The 17198-nt window shown below is 24.1% G+C and overlaps 6 protein-coding genes across 6 annotated transcripts; 3 read left to right on the forward strand and 3 right to left on the reverse strand.

Annotated features, from left to right (window-relative positions):
* Positions 1-434: 434 nt before the first annotated feature.
* PBANKA_1454900 (conserved Plasmodium protein, unknown function) lies at positions 435-1835 on the reverse strand (the record flags this gene model as incomplete). The annotated part of the gene is made up of 1 exon (XM_034567927.1): positions 435-1835. One exon carries the CDS (start codon positions 1833-1835, stop codon positions 435-437), a length of 1401 nt encoding a protein of 466 aa, XP_034424376.1.
* Positions 1836-2834: 999 nt separating this feature from the next.
* On the forward strand, positions 2835-4322 carry PBANKA_1455000 (mitochondrial carrier protein, putative; the record flags this gene model as incomplete). Its single annotated transcript, XM_034567928.1, has 7 exons — positions 2835-2847; positions 2970-3185; positions 3328-3406; positions 3490-3689; positions 3795-3857; positions 3976-4037; positions 4167-4322. The coding sequence occupies 7 exons, from the start codon at positions 2835-2837 to the stop codon at positions 4320-4322; spliced, it is 789 nt and encodes a 262-aa protein (XP_034424377.1).
* Positions 4323-6258: 1936 nt separating this feature from the next.
* PBANKA_1455100 (replication factor C subunit 4, putative) lies at positions 6259-7501 on the forward strand (the record flags this gene model as incomplete). The annotated part of the gene is made up of 2 exons (XM_034567930.1): positions 6259-6423; positions 6656-7501. The coding sequence occupies 2 exons, from the start codon at positions 6259-6261 to the stop codon at positions 7499-7501; spliced, it is 1011 nt and encodes a 336-aa protein (XP_034424378.1).
* Positions 7502-8076: 575 nt separating this feature from the next.
* On the reverse strand, positions 8077-10656 carry PBANKA_1455200 (ATP-dependent RNA helicase DBP9, putative; the record flags this gene model as incomplete). Its single annotated transcript, XM_034567931.1, has 1 exon — positions 8077-10656. One exon carries the CDS (start codon positions 10654-10656, stop codon positions 8077-8079), a length of 2580 nt encoding a protein of 859 aa, XP_034424379.1.
* A 1658-nt stretch (positions 10657-12314) lies between these two features.
* Positions 12315-13541, forward strand: PBANKA_1455300 (tetratricopeptide repeat protein, putative; the record flags this gene model as incomplete). Its single annotated transcript, XM_034567932.1, has 1 exon — positions 12315-13541. The coding sequence occupies one exon, from the start codon at positions 12315-12317 to the stop codon at positions 13539-13541; it is 1227 nt and encodes a 408-aa protein (XP_034424380.1).
* A 722-nt stretch (positions 13542-14263) lies between these two features.
* Positions 14264-15814, reverse strand: PBANKA_1455400 (sulfhydryl oxidase, putative; the record flags this gene model as incomplete). The annotated part of the gene is made up of 1 exon (XM_034567933.1): positions 14264-15814. The coding sequence occupies one exon, from the start codon at positions 15812-15814 to the stop codon at positions 14264-14266; it is 1551 nt and encodes a 516-aa protein (XP_034424381.1).
* Between the last annotated feature and the right edge of the window lie 1384 nt (positions 15815-17198).

Below are 17198 nucleotides of genomic sequence, written 5' to 3' on the forward strand. Positions count from 1 at the left end.
CAATGAGCTAAAATATGAAGAATACTGATAAATTAAGGAATAAAACAAGTAAAAAAAAAAAAAAAAAAAATATTAAGATGTAAAATTATTATTTAGCATACACATTATAAACATTGAAATATATGATAATACAAAAAAATAAAACATTTTATATTTTTAGGAATTTGTTTTTACTTAAGTTATTAATAAATATAACAAAAAAAGTAATAATATTCTTCATTTGTTTATGTGCATATTCATATGATACACAAAACAGCAAAAATAAGGTTAAAGCCTTTATCCTGTTTCAATGACAGGTTATATTCTTATCAAGGCTAAAATTAAAACTTTTAAAATGACATAAAAAAATTAATACAAAAAAATACATGGTATATAAAATATGCAAAAAATGGCTAAAGATTATAAACTTCAAAATCCGTACACCAAAAAAGAAATTATGCATGAAATATAGATGGTGTTGCTAATGGTTCATTAAAAAATAAATCAAAGGAGTTTTCATCCTTTAAAGGTGTATTTTCACTCAAAAACATATTAAATTCTGTGGTCATTTTTTTGCGTGAAGATTTGTCATCTTGTATGTCATATGTTTTCAAATCTTTTTGATTATCATTATCTATATTATTTTTTCCTAAAGGTGTTTTATTATTGATATTATTAATGCATTCTTTAAAATATTCATTTATATACATTTCGTTGTTTTTATCAGTTTTATTATATCCTATATTGTCATTAATTGTATCGAGGCCATTATTATATGTATATATTTCAGTTTCGCTCTTTTGATTTATTTCATTTTGGGTAGCATCATTTATATTTTCAAATTTTGTTAACCCAAATACCAAGTTATTTTTGTATTTTAAAGTAATGCCATCACTACTTTTGAATACATCATTTACCCCCTTTTTGGTGATATTATATATATTATTTGTTTTTTGTGTATTCTTTTTATTTTCTTCAAATGTATCATTATTTTTTTTTGGATTGATTTGTTTGGTTATGTTATCATTCCCATCTATGTCCATTTCTTTAGTTATTTTATTGTCATTTTCACATAGTTTTATTTCCATATTTTTGTTTAATACATTATTCTTATATAATTGATCCTTAGAAAAATCACTATATTCCTTTTCACAACTATTATTATTGTTACACTTTAATTTTACTTCCCTTTCTGTTCTCAGTTTTACATTCTTCTTATAATTCAGTAATATTTTACTATTTTTTTTTGATTTGCTAAGTGTTTGATGTTTTAGACGCTTATTCAAATTATATATTTTTTTTTCATTTATTTCTTTCCATGTTCCTTTTGGTTGCGCATTACTTTTTCCATTTAATTTGGTTTGTTTTTGATAGAATAAGAAATCGTTATTTTGTTGAATTTCATGTTTAATTTTCAATTCCAAAAGTTTTATAGAATCGATATAACTACCATTAACCATGTAATCATTGGTTTTATCATTATTATAATCATTGCTTGTTCCCAATCTTCTTGTCTTTTGTATAATATATAAGCTATTATCATTTAAAGGGTTATATAAAATTTTATTTGAAGCTTCATTGTATTTATTAAAAATATACATATTTTCCTGTGAATCCAATTCATTTTCTTGATTAATTAAGTAATTGCTCAGTTTCTTTATTTTATCTTCTTTGTTAGTATTTATATTTTCAAAATTATTGGGGATATTATTTATAGTATTTATACTGTTTCTTATCCTCTTTCTTTTATTTATTGTTTTCACAACATTTCCATTGTTTATTTTTTTCAATACACTTTCATATTTCTTAGCAATTTTTTTAATTGCCGAAATTCCCTTTTCAAGTTGTTTTTCCATTATTTATTTTTTTATAAACAAAAAATATATTTTTTAATGGAAATAAATTGTTTTTGATAAGGGATTTTCCTAATCAAATAATTATATAATTACTTTTTTTTTTAAATATTTTTTGTGAAATATTGTTTATATAAAGCAAATAGCTATTATAAACATTACATGCATATCAACATGTGTTTTTTTTATGAGGATAAATATTTTTCGAATGATTCCTCATAAAATATTATTTTATCGATTTATATGTGTTTAATCATGATACACAATTTTATAACGTTCATTTTATTGCTATATCATGTATCATTTTTGATAAATTGCTAGCGTTTTATGAAAAATACCTATTTGTAATTTGTTTAGGAACAAATAAATTATAATTTTTCTCAAGATGTATTTATTTTTTTAAAATACTAATAACCAGGAAAAATACGGTATGTAAAAAAGAAAAATTGTAACATAAATAAGCTTTCCTTTTTATTATTTTAGCTTTGCTTTTTTATTTGTATTTATTTTTTCGAGCTGTTCTTTTTTGTTTCTTTCTTGGACAGATCAATTTTCCTACGTAATTTCTCTTAAAACAACTCCTACAAAAAAATAATATAGTAAGCTACGATATAAATGCCTTTACTTATAGTTAAAAAGTATCATCATATTTATGTGAGTATTCATAAAAATTGAGTCTTTTTCCGTTATTATATCAATAGCAGCATTTTAAATGCCATTGTTAAAATTAATAGTGGACGCAGAAAAAAAAAATAACAAAAGGTAATGTAATAACCATATAAAAAAAGCATGGAAAAAACTATATATTTGTAAAATTATAAATCCATATATATACTACAATAACAGCAATTTAAAATTCGTAATTATTATAACTATTATATATTTCACGACACATAACAAAATATTTTTGTATTCATGTCTTTTCTCCACTAAAATTGTGTAATACACCATTTTGATATTTATGTATACATATATATAACTTAATTTTTTTTTCATTATCAGATGGAGCATTTAAGTAAGATAAAAAGGGCAAAATAGTTTTATATAAAACATATAATTATTTAACTCTTTATTATCTCTCTAATGTGTAATATATTGTTTTTATTATTTTTTATGTATATATATATATATATATAGAAAACTTAATAACTGGGGCCTTGGCGGGTGTCGTTGTTGATGCGATATTATATCCCATTGATAACATAAAAACAAACATACAAGCAAAAAATCAATTATATTCAATTTTTGAGGCAAAAAAGTTATATAATGGGATTATTCCAACCCTTATAGGCACTATACCAGCTAGTGCTTTTTTTTACTGTTTTTATGAAATGTCAAAAAAATACATATCAGGTAATAAAGAAAAAAAGAATAGTGTATATTAAATTCGCAATTTTCGAAAATAAAACATACCATTGATACGAAACCAAATGTGCATGCGTACACATTTTTATATATATTTACACACATACCCATTTGCCTGAATTATTTATAGAAAACAATCCTAATATTAGCAAAAGTGCTTTATATATAGCTTCAACCAGTATAGCCGAACTTACAGCATGTATAGTGAGGTATATGAATAAAAATATTAAAAAATAGATAAATAACGAATTACAACAATTAAGAAATTTATTATATATATATTCTTTAATAGGCTACCGTTTGAAATAATAAAGCAAAAAATGCAAGTGTCCAGTGAAGCATCTGTGAAAAATATAATAAATGGTGTACTAAAAATGCAAGGAGCTCAATCATTTTTATTTAGGAGTTATTTAGTTATAATAATAAGAGAAATTCCATTTGATTGTATTCAATATTTCATATGGGAGACACTTAAAGAGAAGGGGCAAAAATGTAATAAAAAAATAAAGCTTGATATAAAAGATGAAATTATAAACAATTTACAATAATTAAAAATAAACATTACAAAAAAAAACATAAATTATTTTATTTTTAAAGATTTCAGAGAGTTTTATGAAAAACATCCAGTTATAATGTCGTCTCTTTCTGGAGGAATTGCAGGTAAGAAAATAAAACATAAAATATATGGGTTTGTGTGCAAATATGTAATTTTCCATGAAAATATAATTTTTATTATGTGTAGAATATCAAACATACACTTACATTTTGTTCTCTATAGGAGCTACAGCTGGATTCCTAACAACTCCTATTGACGTTATAAAATCCAAGCATATAATATATGTATGAAAAAAAATAGAATTAAACTATTTAAATATATTTATTTATGCTCACTAAATCATTTCTTTTTATTATAAATGTTTTCTATTTGTTTAAAATACAAATCGATCAAAATTATAATAAAATTTTCAGGGTCGATCATATATTGAGACAATTATGGAAATATCAAAAGAAGGATACTTGTCATTTTATAAAGGATGCTTATTTAGAACATGTTATTTATTTTTTGGAGGGTTTATATTTTTTGGAGCTTTAAGATTATTTTCATTCAAAAAGGATAAATCTTGAGGAACACATTCTCAGTTAATTTGAAGATGAAATATTTGAAAAATAATATATGTGCACATACACACATGTAAAATGCATGTGTGCATATGCGTTTGTTATATAAAGGTTATATATTTGTTTTATAATTAGTATATATATGTTACGATTTTAAAATTAAAAAATTTTTATATAAAAATAATTAACTTATCCCATAAATTTTTATATTATAAAACTGATGATTTTATGATTAGGCTCCAATATACATATACATTATTATATTTAAATTGCTATTGGGCTTTCATGCTTTACTAAACCTATTTTTTATAATTTTTTATTTTTAAACTGTTTATTTGAATGCACATATTTTGGCTACTTTTTAATTTATTTAATTTTTTATTAGTGAAATTCAATTTAATGTTTTATATAAAAACATAATAATGTCTTAGTCTTAAATTCAATATATTTAAATAAAAAATATATATATGTGTATATTTATAGGGAGTCGGTGTTCGATATGTATGCTGCTGGGTATTTATACATCATGAAAACTGTGTTGATATTCTTTAAAGCAAAGAGAATAATTCTTATATTTAATCACCCTTAAAATATATTACACCATATAAGAGCATACATACATATTTTAAATTTATACATTAAACTTCGCTCATTCATAAATATTTTATTCTTACTATTAGCGAATATAGATATGAGTTTCAGATTTTATCTTTGTGTGTATATACTTATAATATGTAAACTTAAAAAATTGTCCAATATAGGAATAAAAAACGCTGAAAATTGCATCAAATTATTATTTTTGTTCGATTTATATAATTTAAGGTTCAACATATATATTGAGGATAGAATTTAGTTAAATGTATTATTTAAAGTTTAGTGTTATGTATGAAAAAAAATAAGCACAAATGATGGTGGTAAAATTTAGTTCAAAATAAATACAAAGAACAAATACCTAATGTGAGTGTAATTCTACAATAATATTACATATATATACACATTTTCGGTTTAATTTATATATAGCTTATATATATAAGCGGTAGCACTGTTTAATAAGTTTCAATATTAAAATGGATGAAGGCATAAAATAAAATCAGAAAAATGGCTATAATTTTATAGTATTAAATGGATTCTTTTATTATTTTTTCATTTTGGGTGGGATATTATGGCTTTTCTGCCATTTTAGTCGAATTTTATACTTTGATTTCTTTAAATGGCTCAATGGAAAGATGGTTAAACAATTTGAAAATGTATATTTTATGATATATTTTCCATAACGTAAGATTAACTGGTTTATAAATTTTATAAGAAACGTAAATTACATAAACACGCCAATGATATTCTTATAGAATAAATTATAAAGTAGACATTCAAATATGCAAAATAAAAAAAAAGTATAAATGAAATAAAAAAATAAATAATAAAATAATGAGAATAAAGTGAGAATAAATTTAATAACATACTGTATAAAAAAATGCACCTAATGGAATCAAATATGTTTAATATTGTTTTATTTATTTTTATTTTTTTTATTTGACTGAAAAATAATAGGAGATACTCTTTTATTTTGTTAAGCCCATCATAAAGAATGATGTGTTCCCATTGTATAAGAGCAAAGTTAAGCTTTAATTTGCGAAATTAATGAAAAAAAAAATTATTTGATATTCCTATTTTTTTTCGCTTCTCTCTTTTTTTAAAAAAAAATTAAGAACGTTTTTTTTTTTACTTGATAGGAAAAAATAAATGCAATATGTGAGGAGTTAGAGTTATTAATTTTATAGTTTTGTTTTTTCGTGTTTTAATTTTTAGAAATTAAAAAAAAATACACAGATATTTATGCATATTGTGTGAAAGTAGCATACTTTTCCCCAAACAAAAAATATATATGACAATAGATTATTGCATACATATATGCTTGCACACACATATATAAATTTATAGAATAATGGAAGAAGACTCATTTAAAAATAGATTATTAAAAAGGAACATTGATATATGGATAGAAAAATACCGCCCTGAGTATTTAGAGGATGTAGTAGGAAATCCTTTTGTCATAAATACATTAAAGAGTATTATAGTATCGGGGAATATGCCTAATTTGCTTTTAGCTGTAAAAATTATATTTTCATTGTTAATGAATCTATTTTGTTTTGTTGGATTGAATAACATATGTTTTTTTTCTTCTGAAAAAGTGACTATAAAATATGCTTAGATTTTTTATAAACATTTGTTGATATATTTTACTTTTCCAATTACATTTTTGATATATTTTTCTTACATCTAATGAATATGTTAAAAAAATGATTTATACATTTGCCATGCTTTTTCTGATATTTTGTTAGGGGGCTCCTGGTACAGGGAAAACCACTAGCATTTTGTGTCTAGCTAGCGAAATGTTAGGGAGTCAAGCAAAGAAAGCGGTTCTTGAATTAAATGCATCAGATGATAGAGGAATCAATGTAATACGTGATAGAATAAAAAGTTTTGCTAAAGAGGTTATAAGTTTACCACCTGGAAGACATAAAATAATAATATTAGATGAAGTAGATTCCATGACAACAGCAGCTCAACAATCTTTAAGAAGAATAATGGAATTATATTCAGATACAACAAGATTTGCGTTAGCATGTAATCAATCAGAAAAAATAATAGATGCACTTCAAAGTAGATGTGCTATTATCAGATATTTTAAATTAACAGACGATCAAGTTTTAAAAAGAATTTTAAAAATATGTGAATACGAAAACATTAAATATACAGATGATGGTTTAGAAACGATAACATTCATAGCTGATGGAGATTTAAGAAAAGCAGTTAATTGCTTGCAATCAACTTATGCTGGTTTAGAAGTCGTAAATAAAGAAAATGTTCTAAATATTTGTGATATTCCATCACCAGAAAGAATTGAAAATCTATTAAAGCATTGTATTAGTAGTGAATGGAGAAAAGCTCATGATATTGCTTATGATATGATAAAAGAAGGACATACACCATTTGATGTTGCGTTAACATCGTCAAATGTTTTAAGAAGATATGACCTCGGATCTGAAGCTATTCAAATTGAATTTTTAAAAATCGGAGCAATGGCATGCAATACAATGGCAAGTGGCTTATCAAGTGTAATACAAATGGATAAGTTGATAGCTGATTGGTGTATAGCTGCAAAAACGCTTAGGGGGAAATGCTGATAAATAATATGAAGAAGAGATAAAACGGCATTTGAATTTTCTAAAACCATTTGAAATAATTGCATATACCAGCACTTATAAGTGTGATGCTTACATACACATTTGTGTGTAATATACTTTTTTGTTGCTTTAATTCATATAAACTTAACTATGCCAATATATTTTTTTCTCCCATAATTTTATGGAATAACTGAAGCAACTATGTCGTGCTAATTGACTTAACGTATATTATCCTTACCTTGACCTATCTTTTCCTTTCACTTTGTTCCCTCATTTTATATTCTTACGTTGAGCATGTTTAAATGCTCAGCGGTCATTACATTGTTTTATGTGTGTTATAAAAATACGCACAAATATTATTAACAAAATAAATACCATTCGGTATTCTTTTAGTTCGAAAAAAGCGTTAATGAAAAATATGGGAGATATTCCCCCCCAAAAAAAATGAATATATATATATAACAAAAAATTCACGGGAAAATTCGCGTGCAAAAAATATATATACTAAAATTTTCAAAATGTATACGAATATGATTTATACAAAACAAAATGCATGCTTTCATTTGTGGAAGCCATTATTTTGTTTTTGTGAATTTATTTTTTTTGGAAAATTTATTATTTTTAAAACCTTTTTTATTACGATTCGAATATTTACCGTTAAAACGATTTTGGCGCGCATCGTTGTCAAGTGTACTTTTTTTTTTGTTGTTTATATATTTCATATACATATAATTTCTTAGTCGCTTACCAAACAAAGCAGGCAACTTAGTAGGGTCTGTAACTTCTTCATTGGGTTCTTTCTTTAATTGGTCTTCATAACCTTTTTGAGTTATGGCAAAACCCCTTTTTCTCTTTTCAATGTGTTGCATACCTCGGTTATTATTTTTGCTTCTTTTGTCAAAACTTTCATTTTTTTTGATTGTATTGCTAGGGGTCATTTTTTTTAAGAATATACTTTCATTCCTATCTTTAATAAATTTTTGTGAAATAATTTGCTTATTAAAACGTTTTATAATTTTGTTAATTTTTCTTTTTTCACTTGCATGTGAATTAAAAAATTCTTTTAATTCATTGGATTTTAATGAATGATATAGTATTTCTTTTTGAATAAATAAATTTATTTTTTTTTGTGTGCATTTATTCAAAGTTGATTCAACTCTATACCTATAAGTTTCAATACTATTAAAATTCATATTTTTTTTTTTCATATAACATATATTATCATTCTCAATTTCTTTAACAATACTTTTTTCAATTTCTTTATTTTCATCTACAAATGATATACTTATACCTTTCGTATTTAATCTGCAAGTTCTTCCTATTCTATGTAAAAAGGTTTCTTTATCTAATGGCATGTTAAAATTAATAACACAACTTACATTGCGAAAATCTAAACCTCTGTTGTATAAAAAGTCTTTCTCTTCTTTTTCATTGTCGTCACTAATTTGGTCCAAATCCATTTCCTCTTTGACGGATTCTTCATCAGATAACTCATCCTCTATTTCTTCATTGTTGATATCTTCTTTGTTTGGTTCATTTTCAGATAGTTCGCTCTTGATTTCTTCATCAGATAACTCATCCTCGATTTCTTCATTGTTGATATCTTCTTTGTTTGGTTCATTTTCAGATTGTTCGCTCTTGATTTCTTCATCAGATAACTCATCCTCGATTTCTTCATTGTTGATATCTTCTTTGGTTGGTTCATTTTCAGATAGTTCGCTCTTGAGTTTCTCATCGGTTAGTTCTTCCATGGTTGGTTCATCTTCAGATAAATCGACATTTACTGATTCCTTGGGGGAAGTGCGAACCGTGTTTCTTTCAAACTGCGGACATATTAAGAAATAAAATTTTGAACTGTTGAATGACAAAATAATATTTTGCTTGATCAAAATAGGATGATTTGGATTAAGTATAGAAGATGTGATGTTTAGATATGTTAAAAATATTTTTATTTTATACGCATCTGCTGTCGATGCCGTAAATATTATTGATTTAAATTTGACCGTTTTATTTTTTATCAATAAATATAGATAAATGTACTTTGTTAATTCCTCGTCATAAAGATAATAAAAGGATTTTCCAACAAATTTAAAATTTGTTGCATCGACGTCATCATTTCCCTGATATATTACACCTTCATTATTTACAGTCTTATTGTTTCGACTTTTTTTAGAACTTTCTACAATTTGACTATCAATAGGATGCTTCTTACTTTTCTTTTCAGTTGTTTTTTTATCCTCTTCAGTAGTTAAATAAATTGGCTTATGCAAAAATAGATTAGTTTTTTCTATAATATTTTTTTTTAAAGTAGCTGAAGCCATAATAATTTGATATTTTTTTGAAAAATTTTTTGGTAAATAATTGCGTGTTAGTGTATACATTGGCTTTTGGAATTCTTTTGTATGAATTACATCTGCCTCATCAATAATTAATATTTTTAAATTGGATAATATATTTTGGTTATTTTTATTTTTGTGTTCTAATATATAGTTACATAAATGTTTAGGAGTACTTACAAGTATAGTAGGATGCTCATAAAAAATATTATTTACATTATGGTTAATTGTTACTATTCCTTTTAAATATGAGCATAATTTATCACCCACATTATATATTTGTAAGCATAGTTCTTCTGTTGGGGCTATAATTATACATTTATAAAAAAATTTTAAATGTTCTTTTTCGTCGATGTTGAACTTTATCAATCGCTGAATTGCTGGAATCAAATAGGCCATTGTTTTCCCAGACCCTGTTTTTGCATTTAAAATTGTGTCATTACCTTTTAATATACTTGGAATTGAAACTTTTTGAATTTTTGTCGGATGCTTGAATTTAAATATATAAAGCAATGCTTTCCTTAGTCTCACATCTAACAAAATATTGTCGAACCCCTCAAAATTGTTACTTACATCAAAGAATATTTCTTCCGTATTATTTTTGACTTTCATCTTGCTTGGGGCTTTGTCATCGTCTTCATTTATTTCTCCTTCGTCATCATCCTCGCCTTCTGCTTCTTCATCTGCTTCATCTTCTGCTTCTCCTGCTTCTTCTTCTTTTTCTACTTCTTCTGCTACTTCTTCTGTATATACCTCTTCTTTTATTTCTTCTGGCGCTCCTTCCTCGACTTCATTCTGGGGCCCATCCTCCTGATCCATTTGATTTACCACTATTGCACTACGAAAGTTTAGAAGATTCGTTTTTCTTAGATTTATTCAACCTTTTTAATATATATGGTGATTTTATATTTATATATATTTTATTATCTTTCTTTTTTGCTTTGTTGGTTTTTTTATTTCCTTACAAATCAGTTTGGTGAGACAATCTTATATTTTCAATGGCACTGTATTCATTCAATTTAGGATATAGGAATATCCTGTTTTACTATACTTTATATATTATTATTTTTTAAAATTTATGTGTGGGGTTGCTTTATATTTTTGCAAATTTTATTTCTTCATTATTTTTGGCAACCGAATTATTTGTTATTCCTTTTTTCTTGTTTTTGTTTTTTTTCAGCAAATATTTTTTTGTCTCAATTGCCCAAAAGGTAAAACAACATAATGAAAACAGTGAATTAAAAAAAATTGAAAAATGATTAAAAAAAATTAATCAAAAAGATGATTATTAAAATAAACGAATTTACGACTAATCATATAGAAAGGTGAACCAATGAATATAAAATTAGCTAATTGGGGAACTAATAAATAAAAATATGAATAAATATATGAATAAAATAATATATAGGAGAGATTAATCAGAAAAAAATATAAATAATAAAATAAATTAAAAAACAATCAAGTGGTGATAGGGCAACGGAATGCTCGAAAAATATATAGTAATATTTTACATATATTTCAGAATATGCATATAGGTAAAATTGCAATATTATATGGGAACGATTTAAAGTATATTCCATTTTTATTAATACAATATATCACGAATAATAAATTAAAAAAATGTACATAAAAAATAGTGTTGCATTTAATTTAATTTATTCATACTATCATATGTATAATTATATAAATGAATGAATATATATATTTATGTATTCATGGTCAATTCAATTGAAAAAAAATATATATTATTTTCCTCATCAAATATATAAATATTTTATTTTACAATATCTTTTAGTCTTTAATTTTGTGGGCTAATTTGATATATATATTTTTTTTTCTTGCAGCATTTTTTTTACATTTTTGAAAATATGTTGTTCTTCATTTATTTGTAGGTTTCGCTTGTTTCTCCATTTTTAGAACGTTGCTTTATTTGACCATTTACTAATTTTTTTTCATATGTGAAATATTCTAATTATTTATATACATAAATTCTCCTAATGGGATAAAAAAATGTTTAAGACAATTAAAAGGAGAGCTATATCATTTTATTATATAGTCATATAATATATTTTTCTTTTTCATCATATATGTATTGACAAGTATATTGATGGATAATATAAAAGTACTATGTTATGCTTTATTACTATTTTTGGTAATAGCAAAATTATTAATATACTTAATATTTGAGAAAAATAAATACCGAAATAAAGAAGTAAAAATAAATCGCGCAGAAGAAAACAACGAAAACGAAGAAAAAATTTATTGTGACAACGAAAAATGTTATTTTGTTAAAACTGGAACTAAAGACGTAGCAAAAAAAAAGGTACATTAACTATAAGGACTATAACGAAAAAACAAAGCTAGTCATTATAATTTAATGCATTACAATAGTGAAAACTAAAAGTTATGATAAAGTAGTATTTGAAAAAAAATTGTGAAACATATAATAAATAGAATAACGGATAATTATATGCAATATGGATGTCGATGAAAATTCCTATAATACACAGGAAAAAGATAAATTACCGAACAAACAGAAAGAATGTTTCGAAAGAGAAAATGATGAAATTGACAAACTAAACAACGAACGAATTGAAAAACGAGAGTTCGATGACGAAAGTGCAAGTAATGGCCATGAAAGAATAAATTTAAAAAATGAAGATTATAATGAAGATATTAAAATGAATGAAAATTTTAACAGAAATACCATTGAAACTATTTCTGATTTAGACAATATAAATTCGAATGATGATAAAAATAAAAAAAATGAATTTTATGAAAATACTAATTTAGTTGAGGAAAAAAAGAGTACCATCATAGAAGAGATACACGAAAATCATACAACAAAAAAGGATAATAAAATTATGAGTGATAAAGAAGATAATGTAAATAGTGCCAATAGGGAAAATGAAGATTATAACTCAAATGATGGTACCAATAATACAAGGAACTACTATAGTGACAACTACATAAATAATGACGAAAAAAATTCAAGTGAATCTGAAGAGACTTCTGAAGATGAATATTATTCAGGAGAAGAAAGCCTTAATGAAGATTCATCAGAAGAATATTCTGATTCAGATAATGAAAAAAGTTCATATATTCCAAGTGATGAAGAGGAATTTGAAGAGGATGAAGAAGAAAGTGACAAAACAACAAACCATGAATTGAGCAACAAAAATGTCGAAGAAATAAAAGAAATAGGAAATGGATATTTTAAAAAATGTGATTATAAAAATGCAATATATTATTACAGTAAAGCTTTAAAACAATGTAAAGATAAAAATATTAAAAGTATATTGTACTCAAATAGAGCAGCCTGTAATGTTTTATTACAAAATTGGAACTTGGTCATAGATGATTGTACTAAATCTATAAATTGTGATGAAAATTATGTCAAATCATATATACGACGAAGCAACGCGTATGAACATTTAGGAAAATACAATGACGCTTCTAACGATTTAAATAAAGCTATATCTATTGATTCATCATTACTAAATACATATGAAGCTAAACAAAAAAAATTAAAAATTTTAGCAGAACAACAATTGAGTAAAGAGAAAGAAGAAATGGTTGGAAAGCTAAAAGATTTTGGAAATATGCTATTAGGAAAAGTAGGATTGTCTTTAGACAATTTTGAAGTGCAAAAAAATCCAAACAATGATGGATCTTTCAACATACAGTTTAAACAAAATAAGTGAAAGGCGCAAGGTGGTGCGATGATATGACAGTTTCCTTTTGGTAACTTATCACCTTACTCTTTTTTTTCGAGCCTTTTTTTGATTTTGCTTTTCTTTTTTTAAGGTTACTTTTATTATTATTATTTTTTTAAATTATATAATATTCTATAAGCATATGAGCCTTTTCGCTGCGGCCATATGCTTGCATTTAACTATGACTTAAAACAAAATGTAAAAAACTTATATATACATACATAATTTAAATAATAGGGATAAAAAAAGTTAATTAAAACTATTAAAAATAAAACAAATATATTATTCCGTAAGGGAAACAAAAAACACCAAACGTGTGAGTTTATATGAATGTATATATAAGCATTAATGGGGGTACTTATTTAATAAAAATAAAAAATAATAATAATAAATAATAATAAATAATAATAAAAAATAATAATAATAAATAAATAATAAAAAAAAACGTAATCATCTTTAGCTTCATAAATAAACTAACAAAAACTATATGCAAGTTAAAGATGTGTTTTAAAAAAAGTGAAATCGTAGGATAAAATATGGAATGCCTTGAAAAATTATAATAAAACAAAGGATAAAAGAAAGTTTGTACAGCATCTGCATATTTAATTCCATGTCTCTCATATTCACAATTTTTTGAATATATACAGTCACTATTACATACCATATATAAGAAAATTTCCAATTTGTATCATCGATGTTAGGAAAAAACTCTATGAATATATGCTGACCAAATATCTTAGTATGTACATAATATTAAAAGCATCAACTGCATCAAAATCTTTACTAGAATATGGAACATCATTTAGCATTTCATTTATTCTATTTGGTGTGATTTTTGTAAATCCTATATTATTTCTACAATAGTTACATTGCTTTTCTGAGGGGAAAGCAATATCTTTGTGCAAAAATTGAATTTGTTTTGATTTGCTTAAAATGTTTAAACGTATATCTGAAATAATATGATCATATGTAGTCCTTAATGTAACGGAATTATGAATTCTCCATAAAAATATAACAAATGATTCTGCTGAATTAATATTGCAAAAACCATAATAACAAAATTTTTGAGCTTTAATAAAATGACTAACACAATTTCTACAATTTAAATAATTTTTTGTATAATTAGTAATACTTTCAAGATAATAATTATATCGTTCTTTGTCATGTAATAAGCAGTATATAGATATTTTATGATACAACAACCAATATGCGCATAAAACTGAGTTGTCATCACATATTTTGAATCTTTGCACATTATCTAAATCAATATTATACCCATCAATAAGGAAGACAGATTTTTCTTCATTATCTTTTTCTGTGTTTACTAGCTTAATCCATTCTTCATGGGGTATAGGATATTTAAAAGATTGTAATTTTTCCCTAATGGCTATTAATGATGGGGCTATATCTGGGTATATATGCTCTACAATTTGGAGCATATTAATATATGGTTGTATAATTTCTTTATTAATGTCAACACTTAGTGAAACATTTTTTTTTAATGTAAATAGTAATCCTTTTATTATATCATGCTTTATATATTCTTTATTATTAATATTATTATTCCATTTTTCTAATAGCCGTATTTTTTGTTTTTCTTCTTCAGTTTCACCACGATTATTTCCAAAAATATTATTATAAATTTCGATGAATGGAAAGTTATTATATATATTGTCATCAATTACAGGAGGCAATATATCATAGTAACATGATTTTATATCTATGTTATTAAAACTAACATTATTACATAAATGTGTTTGTAATAAAATTTGGAATTCTTCTAATTTATTTACTCTTTCAACATCATTATAAGCAATTAGCATATTTCCTGTATATGTTTCATTGCCGATGTTTGTATTAGGTGACAAATATTTGTATTCATTGGAATCATTTATTTTGTCATATATTGGATATAATAATCGAAACGTAGGAAAATATTTTATTTGAAAGAATCGACAATATGGATAAAATATAGTACATGAGCAGTCGAATACAAACATAGATACATTTTTTTCGAAATTTAAAATATCTTTTTCAAGTTTATTCCATGTATCCATATATTTATTGCATGCTGGGCAATAATAATTTTTTATATTTATAAATAATATATCTCCATGTTTAATATTATTTAGCTTATCCCAAAAGTTTTTTAACACTACTTCACCCTTTTTGCAAATATCTGAATGTTCCGAACCCCATGTATTTAGCACCAAATTTGGCACTATGAATAGGATGCTAAAAATATATCCATATATTTTCATTATTTTTCTTTAATATTTTATTAAACAGATAAATCGTTGATTTAGCTTTTTCGTTTTTTTCTTTATGTATATCTCCTATGTGTTTATTATTATGGATTTTAATACCAAATCACTTATTTTTTGCATTAATAACACATATTACATTTGCTTATATGCTCAATCCCCTGGATTCGTATTTATTTTGTTCACTTTATTATTATTCATTTAATTGGCGAGTCGGTACATTAAAATAATTGTTTTTTTTGTTTTTTATATCTTTTTGATTATACTTACGCAAAAATAAATTGCCACTATTTGTGTATATATAGGAAAAATTATTTTATAATTGTTGATGTTTTTATATATTGACGTTGTAAATTGTATTTATTCTGTTTATTATATTTCCCCTTATTACGATTTGTGTCTATTGTTTTCTCTCTTCTGCTTTTTTTATTTTTTTTTCTCAATATCATATGGACGATTAAAGGCATTTAAATCATGCATGCACACAAAAAATATTAAAAATTACAAAATTATAAAATCACTAATTCACTATACCGATAATCATAAAACAAAACAATATAAATTACCTCAATTAAAAGGCTTTTAAAATTAATATATAAATTTATAGCAATTGTGTATGCATAATCAAATGTATAATAGCATAACTAAACACCAAAAAGAGGGGAATATGCACGTACTTATATATGCATTAACATAATAAATATCGTTTCATTTACAAAAAGGGGAACATAAATAAATTTATATATGTCAAACGTTGATAATTTTATTCGAATATATTACAGCAATCTGACTTTGCATGTATGTTATATATATTAGTAGTCAAAAACTTTATTAATATACAGCGAGACCAAACAAAATAAATGCTCACGCAAATCTATATACAATGATATTTAGAGAATTTCATATGCATATTTTTGGCCCTGAAAAATATTACGTAAATTATTTAATATAAACTCGTATAAATGTATAATTTGAAATATGCTCCAAAATGCCATATATACAACAAATCACCCGCTCACAAATCATAAATGTAACGCAAACAAATCGTAAAAAATTAAAAAAGTAATAAAAAAAGGGAAAACATATAAATATAATATATAAAAATATAAATATAAATATAAATAAAGATAAAATGAATAAAAATAAAATAACGAATTAACAAAATTGATAATATTGTGTGAATTAAAAAAATGCATATATAATATTCATATGCATATGGACTAGTATTAGCGTTTTCATATTTTCTTGAAGGGCTATATGCAATATAAATTTATTCCTAATAAAATTAAAAATTTCACCACGTTTTTTGTGAAGTGGGAAATTGAATAGCAAAATAAAAATAATACGATATTTTTTTATTTAATAAGTTTAACTAATATTT

The sequence above is a fragment of the Plasmodium berghei genome, assembly GCF_900002375.2.
Source record: "Plasmodium berghei ANKA genome assembly, chromosome: 14".
Lineage (NCBI taxonomy): Eukaryota > Apicomplexa > Aconoidasida > Haemosporida > Plasmodiidae > Plasmodium > Plasmodium berghei.